The sequence below is a fragment of the Tachyglossus aculeatus genome, chromosome 15 (genome assembly GCF_015852505.1).
Source record: "Tachyglossus aculeatus isolate mTacAcu1 chromosome 15, mTacAcu1.pri, whole genome shotgun sequence".
Taxonomy (NCBI): domain Eukaryota; kingdom Metazoa; phylum Chordata; class Mammalia; order Monotremata; family Tachyglossidae; genus Tachyglossus; species Tachyglossus aculeatus.
In genome coordinates, this window is record NC_052080.1 from 27,647,395 (window position 1) to 27,665,556 (window position 18,162).

The 18,162-nt window shown below is 54.4% G+C and overlaps 1 protein-coding gene across 1 annotated transcript in view; it reads left to right on the forward strand.

The window, feature by feature from the left end:
* Positions 1-18,162, forward strand: part of SHISA6 (shisa family member 6) — a 60,507-nt gene that overhangs the window by 19,315 nt on the left and 23,030 nt on the right. The window contains exon 4 of the mRNA XM_038757159.1: positions 13,515-13,610. Within this exon, the coding sequence (XP_038613087.1) occupies positions 13,515-13,610 (96 nt within the window). The remainder of the gene's footprint in view (positions 1-13,514; positions 13,611-18,162) is intronic.

Here is an 18,162-nt window from a genome sequence, read left to right on the forward strand (position 1 = left end):
ACTCAGCCTGGAACCCCTACCCCCTCCACAGTCCCAGGGCTCAGCCTGGAGTCCCCAGCTTGTTGGATTGACTTTGGTCTCGCCTTCACTGAGGGAGAGGCCGGTTTTTGGCAGACGTTCCTAGGCTTTCCGCCCAGTTACCTTTGCTTCAGACTTTCAGTCCAAAGGGAGCAATTATCTAGGAACTTTATTAGCACATTCTCTCTGCTGTTTGCATGTCGGATCAGCCTTCCCAGCTGTTTCTGAGCTTCCTCATGGTCGGTTCTGATGGTCTTGTGGGCTCTGGCAGAGCCTTGGGCCTGTGACTGCTTTATGTTTTTCGACCTCACCCCGCTGCGTGGAGCCGGGCTGAGGCGTCATTGAATTCCCAAGGAAAACAACTCTTTGGGAAGCTTTTGCCATGTGATCTTTGAGCTCTGTGACGCGTCGGCTCAGAAGGCCCAGATTCAGTCGGTCGAGTCGGCGCCGACCCGCCGGTCTACTCTTGGGCCGACGCAGCCCGTCGTCCCCTGCCCCATTCTCAATGGTGAATCGTCGACCCCAGGTCCTGGTGATGCCTGTCTCCACTACTTCGTGGTGGGGGGCTCTTCCCTCTGAGGGTTTCTTCCGGGGATCTCTAACACTTTCCTCTGTTGGTTCCGATTCTAGTTTTCCATTAGTGGGTTTTCTGCTCTAACTGCCGGACCCTCACCTTCTGCATCTTGCTGCATTGACGATGCAGGCAGAGGCTCAGTGTCTTGACTTTTCCTCCAGCCAGTGCTTTCGGCTCTCCCCGTCACCGAAGACGTCTCTGGCAGCATAGGTCAAGCACCTGTTGCATCCACGGTACTCTGCCAGGGGCCGACCGCACGCAGGTGGGGCCCCAAGGTAGACTTCTACTGTGTGCAGGACACTGTACCAAGCTCCTGCTATGTGCAGATGCCTAACTTAGGTGCTTGGAAACAAAGAATAAAAGTCAAAAATTAAATCCCTGACTTTTGAGGAGCTAAATATTTTTCAGCAGGCAGACGGGCATGTACAAATGACTAGTTACCCCATTTTTTCCAGTTGGCGGAAGATTTCTGGACTCCGAGCTCACTGTGGGTAGGGAATGTGTCTGTCAAGTCTGTTGTTGTACTCTCTGAGTGCTTAGTACAGTGCCCACAGTAAGTGCTCCATAGATTCATTGGATTGATTAAGATGGGTGTCCACATTTGCCTTCTGTTGAACTCCTGTTCCTTATTGTAACTACTGGAAAACTTGAAGAGTAATAGTAATAATAACAATGAAGTTATTATTATTGTGGTATTTAAGTGCTTACTATGATAATAATAATAATGAATAGTATTTGTGGTACTTGTTAAGTGCTTACTATGCGCCGAGCACTCTTCTAAGAGCTGGGGTAGTTACAAGTTGATCAGGTTGAGGAGACGGGCCGCTCCGGACTCCTGCTCGCTTTACTTTATCCTTCCTTCCTCCCTCCTTTCCCATCTCCTTCCCTCCTCCTTTCCCATCTCCTTCCCTCCTCCTTTCCTTTCTCCTTCCTTCCTCCTTTCCCTTCTCCTTCCTTTCTCCTTCCCTCCTCCTTCCCCATCTCCTTCCCTCCTCCTTTCCCATCTCCTTCTCTCCTCCTTTCCCATCTCCTTTCCTCCTCCTTTCCCATCTCCTTTCCCTCCTCCTTTCCCATCTCCTTCCCTCCTTTCCTTCTCCTTTCCCATCTCTTTTAGACTGTGAGCCCACTGTTGGGTAGGGACTGTCTCTATATGTTGCCAACTTGTACTTCCCAAGCGCTTAGTACAGTGCTCTGCACACAGTAAGCGCTCAATAAATACGATTGATGATGATGATGAGGTTGGACACAGTCCCCGTCCCAGATGGGGCTCACATTCTTAATCCCCATTTTACAGATGAGATAACTGTGGCCCAGAGAAGTGAAGTGACTCACCCAAGGCCACACAGCAGACAAGTGGCGGAGCTGGGATTAGAACCCAGGTCCTACTGACTCCCAGGCATGGAACCCAGAGTGCCACCAGAGATGGACGCCTAAACGTCCCACCATCTGCCAGGCAGCCCGGCACCACCTTTGAATGATCCCTACTGGTTCTTGAAAAACCCAACCCTGAGGGCCCATCCACTTGATAACTGCCATTTCCAAGATGGCTGCATTTTCTCTTTTTTAACTTGTTGCCGACATGAGGCGTCGCTCGCTCTTTTTTTACATCTGTTCATATTCAAGGGGTCCCGGCCTGCTCCAGGTGGTCAACGCCCCTGTCTGGCTACTTCCAAAAAGCCTCCCGTTCATTCAGCTTCATTCATGACCAAGTCTCTGCTGGGAACAGGGTTCTATTTGTGATTCATCCCTCCGCTTTGTTCAATGTGTTATCTTGCTGCGTAGCAGCTATGGAAATCTGCCACATTTCATTTGCCATCTCAGTGTTTTTCCAATCAATTTACGGGCCCAGTATCTAATCAAAACACCACATTTGCAGATTGTCATCGGATGCCCTAGACCAGGGGTGGGGAAATTGGGTCTGGGTCCCATGTCCGGTTGGCAAACTGGGCGTCTCAGAACTGCGGCCACCACTCTCCAGAAAATGTAAAAACTGCCCAGTTTGGTAGTAATAACAAAAGTAATAATAATTATAATTGTGGTATTTGTTGGGGGCTTGCTATGTGCCAGGCACTGTACTAAGCGCTGGGGTAAATAGTAGCAAATAGGGTTAGACACACTCTCAGTCCCACGAGGGGCTCACACTCTTAATCCCCATTTTACAGATGAGGTCACTGAGGCTCAGAAGTGACTTGCCCAAGGCCACATGGCGGACAAGTGGCAGCGCCACGATTAGAACCCAGGTCCTTCTGATTCTCAGGCCTGTGCTCTATCCAGTAGGCCAAGCTGCTTCTCTTGCCACTCCTTGGGGTCTGGATGGGAGGGTTCCTTAGCCGATCGATCCCTGGGCCCTGTTGAGGACTTATTGTGTGCAGAGCACCGTACTGAGCGCTTGGCCAATCAGTGCCCCAGCGATTTTCCCGGTGGGTTTTGCCAACCCCAGCTTTTGCACGCGTGCAGCCCTCCACGGTGTAGTTGAACCATCTGGGGGTTTTTCCGTCCCAAATCTTTGCCCACCCCTGCTCCAGATAATGTCTGCAATAATTAATGATCTCTCTGGAGCATAACACAACTTCCTATTATATAACCGGAGATGGAAAAAATAGCTTTGGTTGCTGGATAGTTTTAATCAGTTTGTGTGGGGAATGACCTTCGCTACAAAAGGACCTTGCCATCCAAGGCGGGCCGGCAAGCCCCTGTCCATCCGCCTGTCGGGCTGTCTATCCGCCTTCTGTCAACTGGCTGGGCCCGCGGGCCCCTGGCTTTGTCTGGCTTCAGCCCCTGCACTAGGTCACGGTTTCTGTCCCGGTACCACTGGCCTTCAGTTTGCCCCGTTCGGCCGTCTCAAGCTGCCGTGCTCTTCTCACTGAGGTTCCTCCCACTGTCACTGCACATGTCTCTCCGCCAAAACCTTAACGGCTCCTTTCCTAGTCCAGACTCAGAATGCGCTTTCCCACCCAGCCCCTCCCGCCGACGCCTCCCAGAACACGTCCTCGTCTTTGGAAGCAGCTATCTTGGAGCCACCTGGACCCCGTTCTGGGTGATCACTGTGTTCCCTGCCCAGATTTTCCCCCTAAAACACAAAGTCTCGTTCGCTTAAATTTGCATTCCTTTTATCCGGCACCGAGCCTGCTTGGTATGTTTTAATCAGAGCCCGTTCAGATCTCCTGACCTATTCTTCCAGCCATGCGTCCCGGTCGGTTTTTCTTGGGCGATCACCTGGCATGGTCTCCATCTCCCAGCTAAATTCTCTTTGGAGACAAGCCTTTGGGGGCAGAAATGGCCTGTCCCAAAGCCCTTGGATACAGTTCCCCAGGGAGAGGTTTACTGAACCCTCTCAGCAGCCTCCTGGTGACGCCCCAATGAGTTTCCAAGGTGCCTGGTCTCCTGGATCTTTTACCAGAGATTAGACCTCTGAAATGGGACCCAGCCCCCTTGGGTGGCTCAATTCAGGTGGGGGTAGGGAGGGGTCCCGGGCCTCCTGCGTCCTCACCGTGGAGACTCGTCCTCGGGCTTTTCCGAGCCGTTCCCCAGTTGTCCACCTCTTTGGCTCCTTCCAGCGCCAACTCGCTAAGTCCCGGGGCGGTCCCTGATGGAAATGACCTCCAGGCTCGGTTTTGGACCCAGGTTCCCCCTTTTCCAGGCCTCTGAATGCCGTCTGCTCTCTCTCTGGAATGTTTACCTTCCCCCTCACCGCCACCGCTTAGAGTCGTAGATTGTGAGTACCCCACCTCAAAGGCCAGGGACTTGGTTATCCTTTCCTACTGTTTAATTGTGCACTCTGCACGCAGCCAGTGCTTCATAAATACTACTTCTATGACTTTCTCTGGTGACTTGCACACATTTTATTAGCCCAGGCACAAAGCACGCTTAATAATCCCTAAATTGCTACACTTCCTCCCTTAACAAATTCACTGTTTTTCTACACCACGATTCATTTGTGGCCAATTTATACCACGTCTTGCTCTTCTCTTACTTTAGTCCGTTTCCAAGGAGCCCTCATGTCTTGGTGCCAACCTATGTAATCTGAAGTAGTAGTAATAGTATTTGGCAGCAACTGTGTATTAAGCCCTGGGAAAGGGCGTACAGGTGGCCTCCAAGGGGCTCCCATGCCAAGTAAGAAGAACTGCGTTGGAATGGTTTCATTCATTCAATCGTATTTATTGAGCGCTGACTGTGTGCACAGCACTGTACTAAGTGCTTGGGTTTTCCATCTTATCCCTAAATTGGGCTCACCTGGGGTAGAAATAGTGTCTCCAGCATATGATCTGAGAAGCAGCAGGGGCTGATGGAAAATGTTTAGCAGAGCAAAAGTGCTTAGTACAGTGCTCTGCACAGAGTAAGCGCTCAATAAATACGATCGACTGATGGAAAAAGCCCTGGGCTGGGAGTCAGGAGACACCCCCCCCCCCCATTTTAATCCCACCTCCATCACCTGCCTGCTCTGTGATCTTGGCCAACTTAACTTCTCTGTGCCTCAATTTCCTCATAGGTGAAATAGGGATTCAGTACCGCGCTCTTTCCTTCTTAAATGGTGAGTCCTCTGTCTGAACCACTTATCTTTTACCTCCCTCAGCACTTAGCATGGGGTCTGGCACAGAACAAGCTCTCTAGATACCACGGTTAAGGTTGTTATTATTAATAATAGTAACAATAATTACTGCTATTAATATCTAAGCATTTCCCACTGAACATTTGTGTCACTCTGGTTCCCTGACTGGCCATTTTCTATCTGCTTCACTAGTGTCACTTAACCTTATTCTCTTATTTCCATTCATTTTGATTCTGTCTTGATGTCTGTCTCCAGAAGTCTGCAATAGTCCACTGACAACTGCTCGAGTGTGCCACTGCCAGTTTTAATTGGTCGTGCTTGCTGTTTTTCATTTTCTGAAGTCCTTTAGCTACGAAAAAGATTGCAGAATGTAACAGATTGTTCCAAAGCGGGACATCTTTGTAAGCGATGACTCCTACCTCGTTTTTTGCAATCTGATGACGAGCCCCCCTCTCACTCCCCATTTATTAGCTGATCCACTTCAACCCACTTGTGGTCCTCTCCCACCCCCCCTCACTCCATCGTTTGCTGTTGTTCTCCAGCAGTTGAGGGTGGAAATAAGTAGCCTCAAGTTCTGTTGGGCTTGGTTTCTATCGAGTCGGTTCGCTTCCCGTAGCCGTCTCGGGAGCCTCGGCTTCTGGTTCCGATAGTTGTCGATCGGCTCAAGAAGGGATCTGCTGGCATTCCTAAACTGCAACTTGGTCTTAAATTCTTTGGCATTGTTAGGCTGCAAAACTTTCTAGGCCTGCCTGTCTGATGACAAACATGAAATTGGCATCTTTCCACGGTGTCTCGTTGTCTTCTGGTGAACCGCAGGCCCCAGAGCTGGGTTTGAGCAGGTTAGGTCTTCCCTTCCAGGTGGGGACCAATGCCATTACCCAGTGAAACCACTTCTCCTTCTTCTTTACGAGGGGCCCTGCGGCCTGCTGGGTGCAATTAACGTGTTCGATTGAACGAATGATTGATGGATTGCTTGGAATTGTTCTTATTTAGATTTAGTCGCTGCTCTGAACCGCAGCTCTTCCAAGCTTTTAACTCTCTCCCGGAGCCCCTGGGAGATCTCACCAACTACCTCATCCATCTTCAGACTTGAACTTCCTCAGATCTCCCATTATCCCCTCTCGCTGCTCCTCCTCCTTCCTCATCTTTTTGCTGCTTCTCTGCTGTCTCCCAAGAGACCATCTCCTGCCTGCTCTTGAAATCTACGATGTCTTTATGTGCCTCTGGCCCTGTCTCCTCTCACCCCCAACATCCCTTGAGCCTTCACTCCTCCCTCCACCCCGCCGTCTTCAACTTCTCCGTCTGCAGTGACTCCCTTCCCTCGGCTCTTTCTGTGCCACCCAACCCCCCTCTCAACCCCCATGGTTCCCCTGGAGCTCGAGCCCCATCTCCCTACTCTTGTTGCTCTGGGAACGGGTCATACACACCTGCTGTTGGAATTTTCTCTCCCATCAACGGCCTTCCCTGTCCCCTGCAGATTAGCGTTCGACCCCTTCCGGCCACTGGGACTGTGTTCTCCAAGGTCCCCAGTGACCTCCATCCTGATCGTCCTCCCTCTCTCAGCTGCTTTTGACGCCGTGGACCACTCCCCACTGTCAGGACATGGTTGGGTTGAAACAAAGTCACTATCCTGCTCTCCTCCTACCTCTCTGACCACTATTCAGTCTCATTTACTGGCTTCTCCTCTCTCTGTGGGCATCTCCCAAGGCTTTATTCTGGATTCCCTGCTCCTCTTGCTTTACTTCTCTTTCTCTCTCCCCTCCCCGCCCCCCCCAACCCCGAGCTCATTCTTCCACATGGCTTCACCTATCTCCTCTTTGTGGATGACTCTCAAATCTACCTCTCCAGCCCTGAACTCTTTTCTGACCTGCAATCCCACATCTCTTTTTGCCTCCAGGACATCTCCCCTTCGGTGTCCTCTCAGCACTTTGAGCTCAGTGTGTCTAAAGCAGAACTCCTCATTCCTCTCTACTGTCACTTGGTTATTCAGTACTTCCCAAACGCCTAATACAGAGCACCACCTCAAGTGGGTGCTCGGTGCCTGATGCTGCCGCTGCTACCGCCACCACTACTGGAGGGGCTGTGGATTTTCCTTGGTTCCTTCCCTCTGACCCTGGTAAATCAGCACCCCCTAATTGCTCCATGTCCAGTGACCAAGCCCTGGGGCTTGGACCATGGCTACGGGTTGCTTTAAAGGGCCAAGAATCCACTGACATGTTGGTCTTCTCACCCCAGGAGCCAGCGGCCGGGGTGGGAAGGAGGGGAGAGGTGGTGGGAAATATATCTATTAATTCATTCAGTCATTCAATCGCATTTATTGAGCGCTTACTGTGTGCAGAGCACTGTACTAAGCACTTGGGAAGTACAAATCGGCAACATATAGAGACGGTCCTTTCATTCATTCATTCTTTCAATCGTATTTGAGCCCTAACTGTGTGCAGAGCACTGTACTAAGCGCTTGGGAAGTACAAGTTGGCAACATATAGAGACGGTCCCTACCCAACAATGGATGTATCTGGATTTATGTCCAGTGACTCTCCCTCTTTGTCTCTCGGGGGCAGTGCCCTTGGTGCCTAAGGTTCTTATGGGGAGGGGCAGAGAAACCTCTTGGCCCCAGGAAAATGGGGCAGTGCCAGAAGGCCTTCACATGCAGACAGAATGACAGGACCAGATTGGATGCGTGGAGCACTGTTCTGAGCGCCTGCTGTGTGTGAGGCACCGTATTGGGTGCCTGCTATGTGACTGACTTTACTGGAGCCTGCTGTATGATGGGGAGCTGTACTGGATGTCTGCTAGGGTAGGTCACTGTACTGGGTTCTGGTTTTGTGGCAGAGTGCTATACTGGGTGACTGGTGGGACAATGTACTGGGCTCCTGCTGTGTGGAGGGGCAGTGTGCTATGGGATTGTCTGTTGCTCTCTGTCCCCCAAAGAGACTAGTGTATGTTTCTCTTCAAAGGCACAGCGGTCAAGCTCAGTACAGTGCACTGAACCCATCAGGCAATCAATCAGTTACCACTTCCCCTCGGTCACCGTGGAAGGTCTGGAATGAGCAAGTAACCGGGATCACAAGGCAGCAAGCACTTCAGTATCTGTGCTGATGTCTGGGGTCCCAGGCCAGAGCTCAGTTCAGTTCTGTGCTAATGTCTGGGGTCCCAGGGCAGGGCTCAGTTCTGCAAATTGTCCATGGGGAAGGGGCAGGGGTAGGATGGAGGGAACAAGGCTTGGGGAGGGGGCCAGAGAGAAAAGTAAGAGCGAAATCAGGGATGGGGGTGAATAGCAGCCTAACTGAGCTGGGACCTAATTGGCTCTGGCCCCCTTCCCAGCTCAGACTCCGGCCCACCCCTCCCCATCATTCTGACTGTGTTCCTTCCGCCCCCACCCCGGCCTCCCCTTCCCTTCCTCCCTCCATTCCTCCTCGGCCCCACTAGTCCCTAGCCGCTGGTCTTGGCGACATCCCCCAAGACAGATTGGAGCAGCAGATCTGGCTCGGCACCGGCCTGGCATCCGGTTGGAACTGCCGGTCCTGCCCGGGGAGACGCAGCTGGAGTTTAAGTCAGGGAGAGAGACAGAAACTCCGGCCAATTAGGGAACTTGGACAGCGGCCGGAAGGGAGGTCCCGGGAACAGCGCCCGACTCATTACCCACCCTGAGATTTGGAGAGGCCCGGTGCCATCGTGTCTGCCCACCTGACAGTCTGACTGATGGGTGGGCAGAATTTCCTGGGCACCTGCTGGGCTCCAGGGCACTCAATTGGATGCTTGCTGGGTGTCAGGGTGCTGAACTGAGAGCTGCACTGAACACCGGGGCACTACACTGGGTGTCTGCTGGGTGCAGGGTGTTGTTCAAGGTGCAAGGGCACTGTATTTGGCATCTGCTGGGGGCAGAGCATTATACAAGGTACCAGGGCACTGTACTGAGCACCTACTGGGTACAGGGTATTGTACTGGGTGCCAGGGGACTGGATTGGGATTAGAAGGCTTGGCCCCCGTCCTTGACCTGTTGATCGTCTTGGAAGCCAAGTGTCTGCCTTCAGTTAAATCACCTCAGTGTCAGTGTGCTCCGTCTCCTCACTTCCTTTCCCGTGCTCCCCCATGCTCCTCCCCGGTGGCTCCCAACCCTCCAGTGCTCCTCCCAAGCTCATCTTGTAGCTGTCCCTCGCTCTGGACTCTCCTCCCTCCAGCCCTTCACATCGGCTGTTCCTCCGGCCAGGAACGCCCTCCTCAAATAGGCCAGGCGGCAGCTCTCTCCATCTACCAAGCCTCCTAAAATCCCGTCTCCACTCCCGCCTCTCCCTCAAATAATGCACAGCACCCTTACCCTATCAACCCAATGGCCATCCAAGACCCTTGGATATTTTGCTCTTATCCTCAGCACTTATTTACATATGTCTATTTTTTTATTTGCCTGTTCAGTTTTTTTCTGTCTATCACATTGAAGTGTAAGCTTCGTGGGGGTAGGAAATATGTGCCTTGCTTCTGATGTTTTGTCCACAGTGCTCAGTACAGCGCCTCTTGCTCGGTACAGCGCCCCAGCTGAGGACGGTGGACTGGGATTGGGACGGTGCCCCGCTCTCAGTAGCTCTTTAATACATCCTTGATGATGATTTGACTAGAAAGGAGGTCCTCTTAAAGAAAGGTGATGTGGTGGAAAGCAGTTCCTGTTCCCCCATTGTTAAATTGTTAATCAATCAGTCATATTTATTGAGTGCTTACTTTGTGCAGAGCACTGTACTAAGCGCTTGGGAAGTACAAGTTGGCAACATATAAAGACAGTCCACAACCTCTTCTTTATTTTGTTTCAAGGTGTGTTTGCAGCCCCTGGTGCTGTTTTACCTTGGCTTGTTTATCTGACTGTTCTTTTGAAGCTGCTTTTCACCAAGAACCGCTCCTTTTGGGGTTGTAGGGCACCATGTTAGCCTGAATGTACTATGGTCTCACAGTTTTCGGTGGGATGGAAGCGACACTGTCTGAGGCTTGCCTTTCCCGTGTCCTTCAAGTGTTTTATCAGCCCTCTCGCCTTCTGGTTCTCCAGTTGCAGCAGCCATTTGGGTCTCCTGCTCTCGCTCCTGGTCCTCCCCTTGGCTTCCCAGCAAAGCTGTGAAGCCTGACTTCAGTGCTGGGGCACTGGTTTCATTCTAGGACTTTGTGGTCTGTGACCCCCATCTTGCCCTTGGAGGTTGAGTGTGACCAGGAGTGATGTTGACAGAAGCGCTTGATAAGCCGGACTGCCTCTCAGTCGTAAGGAAGGTTGGGCTGGGCAGCCCCACAGCTTTGTAACCCTTCAGGTGGGCCTCCGGTTGATGATGGAGAGGAGGAGGCGGAAGTGCCGACGGCCACTGGAGAACTGGTGGGAGAGTGCCGACTTTGGCCTGGGGGAAACTGGGAATCCATCCTGACCCTTTCCTGCCTGTCCAGTGGGAATGACCGCTCGGGCAGCAGGAGTATCGGGCTTCGCAGTTGGAAAGGAGCTTAGTCGGAAGGCAGGAGGCTCGTCTCTGCTACACCATACTGATGAGTGTGGGTTCCCGTGGGTTTCACCCCTGCTTTCCCTCTCCCCACTGTCCCTGGCCCCGACTGTCAGAACTTCTCTGGAGGAATTTCCATTTGGCTTTTTCAAGGCGGATTAAGGAGAATTTGCTAACACATAGCTCTGCTTGGTTGCCTCTTTTCTCCATCTACTTCTAATTTCGGAGCTCTGTGGAAACAGTTATTCTCCCAGCCCCCAGCCCCTTCCCTGGCTCCCCGGCTCCCGCCCAACTGTTCTCTAACAACCTCCCTGCTCCCCCTCCCAGTGGGATGCCCCTGTGGCGGTGCGTCGGGAGGAAGAGAGAGGCATTGCTTTAGTTCAGCTCCAATAAGCCTTTTCTGAGGGACGCGGTGCAGAGGCCGCACTGGAAGGAAGCAAGAGAGCAAGAGAGGATGGCCGCCTGAACAGAAACGCTTTGCCGGAGGCCGGGCCCTCTGGGGCTCGCTGTACTCCCAGCTGGAAGGTGTTCTTGAAGCGCATGCGTGTCACACTCCCCCATCCCTACCCGTCACCAAACAGGTAGGGACAGAGGGTCAGAGGATTGCTGTGGTCAGGGAGCAGCCAGAAGAGGTGGCAAGGGATGGAGCCGGGACCCAGCCTTAGGGCTGCGGCTTGAATACTGCAGTGATCGGGTGGGCCTGGCCCAGGTCCTGCCCCGAAGCTGACAGGGAGAGAGTGGGAGTGGGCTGGTACCCTGCAGGATGGTGGTAGTGGCTGGGAGATGAGAAGGCTTGTACCACAATCCCCAATCAGAATGGCAGGTGCCAGTGCTCTGTGCTTCCCTTTTCCCCCAAGGGTACCAGGCCATATACCCACCATGGGGTTTGAGGAGCAGAGAGGTAGCTTGGAAGGCATTTTGGGAAGATGACCTAGGCAGAGGGCAGGTGGGCTTCTGACCCCATCCTCTCTCACTCCTCACTTCCCCTTCAGACTGTAAGCCCTTTGAGGGCAGGGATCCTGTCTACCAACTATATTGTATTGCGCTCTCCTGAGTGCTTAGTACAGAGCTCTGCATGCGGTAAGAGCTTCATAGATACCACTGATTGATTGTTTCTTACTCACACTTGCTCACACTCCCCTCCCTTTCATTCCTGCTACGAACAACCTGTTCCTCTTGGGAAGTTCCTTCCCCACTGCTTCCAAAAATACTCACATCTCTCCCAGGCTAAAAACGGGCCGTTCTGGACCCCCTGGTCCCTCCAGCTAGTGTTCCACCTCCCTTTTCCCGCTCACGTCTGAGCTCCAGGAGCAGTCGGGTCCAACTGCTGCCCCGGCTTCCTCCCTTGCAACTTCCTTTGTTGAGCGCCTCCACTCCAGGGAGACCGTGCTCTCTGAGGTCACCGGCAATCTTCTCCCTTCCAAGTTTCATGGTCACTAATCCACTTTAACCCTCCTTGGCCCCTCAACTGCCTTCACTGTTGACCATTTCTCTCCATGTAATTCCATCAGACCTTGATTTTGTTGACAAAGTCTTCACCTGCTTTCCCTCCTACCTCTCTGACCACTCCTTCTTTGGTGGCTTTTCCTTCAGCGTCTCTCTAGGCCCTCACTGGTGGCATCCCTCTGGATTCTGTTCTGCATCTTTGGAGTTTCTTGCTCTGCACTCGCTCTCCCGAAGGCCTCTTGTGGCAGCAGACGCCACCTCTTCACCGGCAACTCCCAAATCTACCCCTCCAGCCCCGACTACTCATCTGACCTACCTTCTGCATTTCCTCTTGCCTCTGGGACATTCTCTCCTGGATGTTCCACTGGCCTTTCACCCTCAAGATGACAAAAACCAAACTTTTCATCCTCACTTCTAACCTCCTCCCCTTCCTCTTTCTCCTCTTTTTTGTCTTCCTCCTCCTACCTTTCCCCTCTCTGGTGATGTCCCAGAAGGCTGCAACCTTGGCATCATCCTGGCTGCCTCGCCGTCTTCCAGCTCTCACATTCAATCGAGTGCTCAAATCCTACCCACCCTTCCTTCAACCGATCATTGCATTGTCCTAGCCCAATCTTTGCATTCCTTTCCTCGCTGGTCTCTCTGCCTCCACCCTGTCCCCACTTGCGTCTTTTTTTCGCTCTGCTGCCACCCAGATCATCTTCTCGGAGCGTCTCTGAACACACGCCTCTCCACCCCTAAAAACTGCTAATGAGTGCCCATTGTCCACAGCCCCGCATCAAACTGAACCTCCTTAGTGTTGACTTCAAGACTTTCTTTCAGTTCTCTTCTTCCACCCTCCCCTCAATGGGCACCCCTCATTCCTCACATGCTCACCTAGCCAAATCTCATGCGTTCCTCTCCCACATCCACCCCTGTCTGCCAGAATGGTGTTGGTGGTGGGGAACGGATGATTGGGGGCTGCCCACCGACCAGGAGCACCCTGTGGCTTTGAGTGTCCAAGTGTTCCTCCTCTTGGCCCACCGCCACAGAGAATTTGTCTGAGGTTGGGGCAGGGGTTGAAGTTCCTCACGCCGGGGGGATTTTGGGGCCTTGGTTGTTTCGGGATGGGGGTAGAGAGGGGGTAAGGGTCCATGTCACTGATTAGAAGTAAGTCACTACCTGCATTTGTCACCCCACTAGGTGGTATGGCCCCTGGAGGGCAGGAGCTGCTTCCAGCGGCCTGTCCTGCCACGTTCCTGGGCACCCAGCACAGGGCTCTGCGCAGAGTGGGAGCTCAGCCTGCAAGGGTGTTTACTCTGGGTGGGATCTCTGCCGACTCCATATATCTCTGGAGTGGGCGAAGGGCGGACTGGGCCGTGAGCTTCCAGGCCCATGTAACCGGAAGCCTTGTGTCCCATTTGTGCGTGTGTGTGTGTGTGTGTGTGTGTGTGTGTGTGTGTGGTGTGTGTGTGTGTGTGTACAGGGCTCTACAGCAAGGACAGCCACCGTGGCGGGGGCCCAGACCTCCACAGCTTCATCTCGTCCGGCTTCGTCACCCTGGGGAGAGGACACACCAAGGGTATGGTGGAAACCATTTTTTACTAAATTCATCTGCTGCGTCGATGGTGTGGAGAGCAACCCCGGCCAGGGTGGAGCGGGAAGCTCAACTGGCCTTGGACTGTCCAGGCCGGGGGTGGAGCAGGGAGTTGGTCTGGCCTTGGACCATCCGGGCCGGAAGAGGAGCGGGGAGCTCATCTGGTCTTGGCCATCTGGGCTGGGGGTAGAGCGGGGAGCTTGTCTGGTCTTGGGCCATCCAGGCCAGCGGTGGAGCGGGGAGCTCGTCTGGTCCCGATCCCTCCTGGGGCCACACAGAGTGCCTGGTGGAGCGGCCGGCGGAGGTGGAGGTGGTCACTGCCCCTTTCCTGTGGGGAGGGAAGGTCCAAAAACCCTGGTTGTTGACAGAGTTGGCCAGGCAAGGTGCCCAATCCCCTCTACTTCCTTATCTCTTTGTCCCCCTCTGATATTCCTTACCCGGTCCCTGGCCCCAGAGCTGTCGCATTTGATGTGTCCATGGGCTGCCCACCTGCCCCACATACGTGTTTCCATGTGTATATACTGTACATTCCGTGTGTGTCCTTGTGTATATACTGTACATTCCGTGAGTATCTCTGTGTATATACTGTACATTCTGTGGATGTGCGCGCGCGCATGTGTGTGTGTGTGTGTGTGTGTGCGCGTGTGCATGCACATGCACAGGTCTTGGGAGATATACCAAAAATCACGTTCCCCGGGCTACGGACAGTCTGAGGGCCAGTGTGGTCCATGGAAGCCCGAAGCAGCTACTCCCCCAGCCCACGCGTGTTGGGGCCGCCGTCCCGCTGAAGCCCAGGTCCAGCGCCCACCACCTTCCGGTTGACGCTTCCTGTTGAAACAGTCGTGCTCGTCTTGTGAGAGTCACGTCCCATGGGCATGCGGGAACCGAGTGTCACTCCACTTCTCTACCACCCCTTTGGTCACCGCAGACCGGTGTGAGTGGCCCGTGGGTGTGAGCCCCACCCTCTCTGGGGCCCCCCAGGCCATCTGTGGGAGAAACCCCAGAGACCCGGCCTCGCCGCCCCGGGGTCCGCCTGGCCACATTCCATCACAGCTGCGGACCTAGCGCACCCGACCTGTAGCCTGTACCTCCCTGTTATGTATCGTTGCTGTTGTGTGTCTGTGTGTGTGTCTCCAATAAAGTTTCCGAGGCTGCAGGTGGCACCTGTGAACCCAGACCGTTGTGGTGAGATGCGTTTGGAGTCCAGTCTGCAGTGGCTGCCCGGGGTCCGGCTGATGGACTCCGGCAGAAGCCCGTCCCCAAGTTGAGCCTACTGGCCACGGCCACCGGGCCTGCCCCAGGGCCCTGATCCTCATCTTGCCCTCGTCCTCCTCCTCCCCATCCTCCTCACCGGGGGGCCGGCTCCACTGGGCCGAGGCTCTGCTCGCTTCAGAGCTCAGCAGTGAGAGTCCCCCACGTCGAGCCCAGAAGAGGAAGGATGCCCGACATGGTGAAGGCGGTGGCAGGACCCCAGAGCTCCAGATAGCATGTGCCCGTCTTCCTGGTCTCTGACCCCCAGCTTCCCAGCGCCTAACCCAATCGGACTCATGAAGCAGCGCAGGACCAGCTGGATGAGACCTCTCCAGCCACGACTCAAGACCCTGGGACCCCGTGTGCAAGTACAGATCCTGAGGCCCAGGACGGCCAGGAAGGGGCCACCGTCATGTCTGGGGGATAGAACGGCTCTCGCCTGAGAGATTGTGTAAAGGGTCAGGATTCTACACTCCAGAAGGGTGCAGGGGCTGTGGGTGGAGAGGACTGGAGTTAAAGAACCAGTAAGAGTGGACAAGAAATTGCTGTTTCCCCAAATCCCACCGCCCCCCCCAGGCGAGGAAACATCCACTGAAACTCCTAGGGGCAAAACAAATCAAAGGAAACAATTTCTTCCCCCATTGTGGGAAATATGCCATGTGGTTGGAAACATCAGCAGGTCCAGAGGGTTTGTGGGCAGACCCATGGACGAGTTGTCCATGCTGGGACACTGGGGGAAAATTAGGTTTGGAGAGGGGAGTATCAGTGTGTTGCATGGTCATTGTAGGGAGTTTCAGGGTTGGAGAGAGGAGAGCTTGAGTCTGTTGGATGGTCTGTGTTGGGTCAGTAGGGGAGAGTCTGGCAAATTGGCTGCTTCATGCTGGAACACAGGGGGAGAGTCAGGGGTGTTGGATGGTCCATGCTGGATCACTGTAGAGAGAGTCAGGGGTGGAGAGGAGAGAGGAAAGGGTCTTCTCATGGTCCGTGCAGAGTCACTGGAAGGAGTGATGGATGGAGACGGGAGAGTCAGGGGTTGGATGGACCTGATCACTGAGGGAGATTCAGGGCTGGAGAGGGGAGAATCGGGTCTTGGGTAAGTCCACGCATAACCATGAGGGTGGGTGTCCAGTTGAGCACCCAGAATCTGATTCCCCCAACCGTTTTGATGTTTCTTTCAGTTGATCAATGATAGGATTGAATGTCCAGTGAAGGCAGAAGCATGACTCAAGTGCCCTGCCTTCAGAGATGTAGACTCTAATGGAGAAGTCAGGCAGAGGTGGAGGCAGTGTGTGGACTGGATGGACTTTGGGTCTGAGCCGTAATAGCATCAGGACAGTCACAGGGAACCGGTTCTGGTCTGATTCCTGGCCTGGGCCCTGGCAGGTCATCAGTGTCTGCCCTATCCCTCCTCTCCTCCTCCTCCTCTGGTCCAGACTATTCTCTGCTCATATCAGGTCCCACCCTGGTTTCCCTCCCTCCCTCCCGTTCCCTGGCCCCCAGCCCCCAACCCTGAAGCGGAGCAGTCACAGGCTCACCAAGCTCCACTCTCTCATGCTCATTGCCCAGATAGCGTAATGTGAACCTTAAAATGGCGATCCTGTCCGACAGCCAGGGACGAGGATTCAAAACCACAGCCAGTCTTCATTACCACGGCTTGTCCTGGCGGCCTTAATTACACCGTAAACTAATTAGCACCATGAGGGGGAGCTCCTGATTGGGTGTCCCCTTTTACAAATTACTGGCTTAGGAATGAGGCATTGCCTTGCTGGGGCTGGGACTCTTGCCAGCTGGAGCTGGGGCCTCCAGCACTGCACTGAGCCAGCAGCTGCCTCCCCTGCCTAGGCCTTGGAGCGAGGTAGTGGGGGTGGGGGCGGTGGGACGGAGCGGGAGCGGGTCAGCAGCAGGAGCGGGGTGGTGAGTAGGTGGGACGGAGGGAGCAGCATGGCCGGGCGATGAAATGGTGAGACAATCGGAGGGTGGGATGGCGGAACGGAGGGAGAGCAGGCCAGCGATGGGACAGTGAGACAGCAGGGGAGCGGGACCGTGAGATGATGAGACGATTGGGAGAGCAGGACGGCGCAGGGGGTTGGGAGGATGGGATGGTGGGGCAGAGGGGGAGCCGGACTGTGATGGGACAGGCAGACTGCAGGGGAGTGGGGCTGTGAGCTGGTGAGATGATTGAGGGAGCGGGATCGTGTAGGGGGTGGGATGGAAGGGGAATGGGGCATTGTTGGGCCCGCTCAGAAAATGGCTCTTTCCACCCTTGCTCCCTTGTAGCAGGGCCACTGGAGAGCAGTAACTCCGAAGGCCGAGCATTCTGGGGTCTCTTCTGCCGAGGAAAGTGAAAAGAGGGTGAGGATGGAGGTAAGATGGAACCTAGGGACTTCGCTAACGGGTGACTCCCCCTTCCTGGGTGGAACCCACCCCTGCCCGTTCCATTAGGATCCTGCCTGTTGGCCTGGAGGGCCAGGGCCTATCGGGAGCCTGAAAAACAAAAGGAGAATCTGTGGAGGAACTGCGGACTTTACAACCTCTGATACGCTAGCACCCGCTTGAGCTCATACCCTCTTGACTGTACCCCCGCTCGCCCGCACAAGCCCGTGTACCTGCTCTCCCGTGTACCCGCTCACCTGCGTAGCTACTCACTCACATACCGGTCAGGAAAGATTGAAGGCAGCCCCTCCCAAATCAGTCACTTTGGCCAGGAACCAAACCAGGGATGACCGTCCTCTAGGAAGGGCTTTGGGCCAGTAGTACCCCCACCAGATGTGGGGTCAAGACCTCTCTATACTGCTTGTCATGGAGACTCTGTGGGTCGGATTCCCACAGCCTACCGATCAGTACAGCCCACCGCTGGCCTGTTGTCCTCCAGAAGACAAAAGCCACGCAGTCCAGTCTGCTCTTCTGGGGTTGTGACTTCCTTTTGCCCCCCAGGTGGTCCACGGAGGTGACCTTATCTCAGGGGAACAGGGCTGGAGTCCAGGCAGGGAATGATGGAGAAAAGGATTTGAGAGGAAACCTTGTCTACGGCACTGGCGACCCTGGTTGGGGAGCCCCAGATTGGTCAGGGAAAGCTCTCGGGCATTCCTCGCAGGGCAGGCAGATACCTTGTCATCTTAGAGGCCTTCGGAGGACGACGGAGGCCTGTGCCCAATCCGGGCCAGCCGACGGCCGAGCTGGTGACCGCCCCGGCCTGGGTCCGCAGACCAAGATGTTCCGCTGGGCTCCACCCACCTGGAAATGGTCTCCCCGAGCCGGGTCGGAGCCGGGGGTGGCTGGCGGTCAT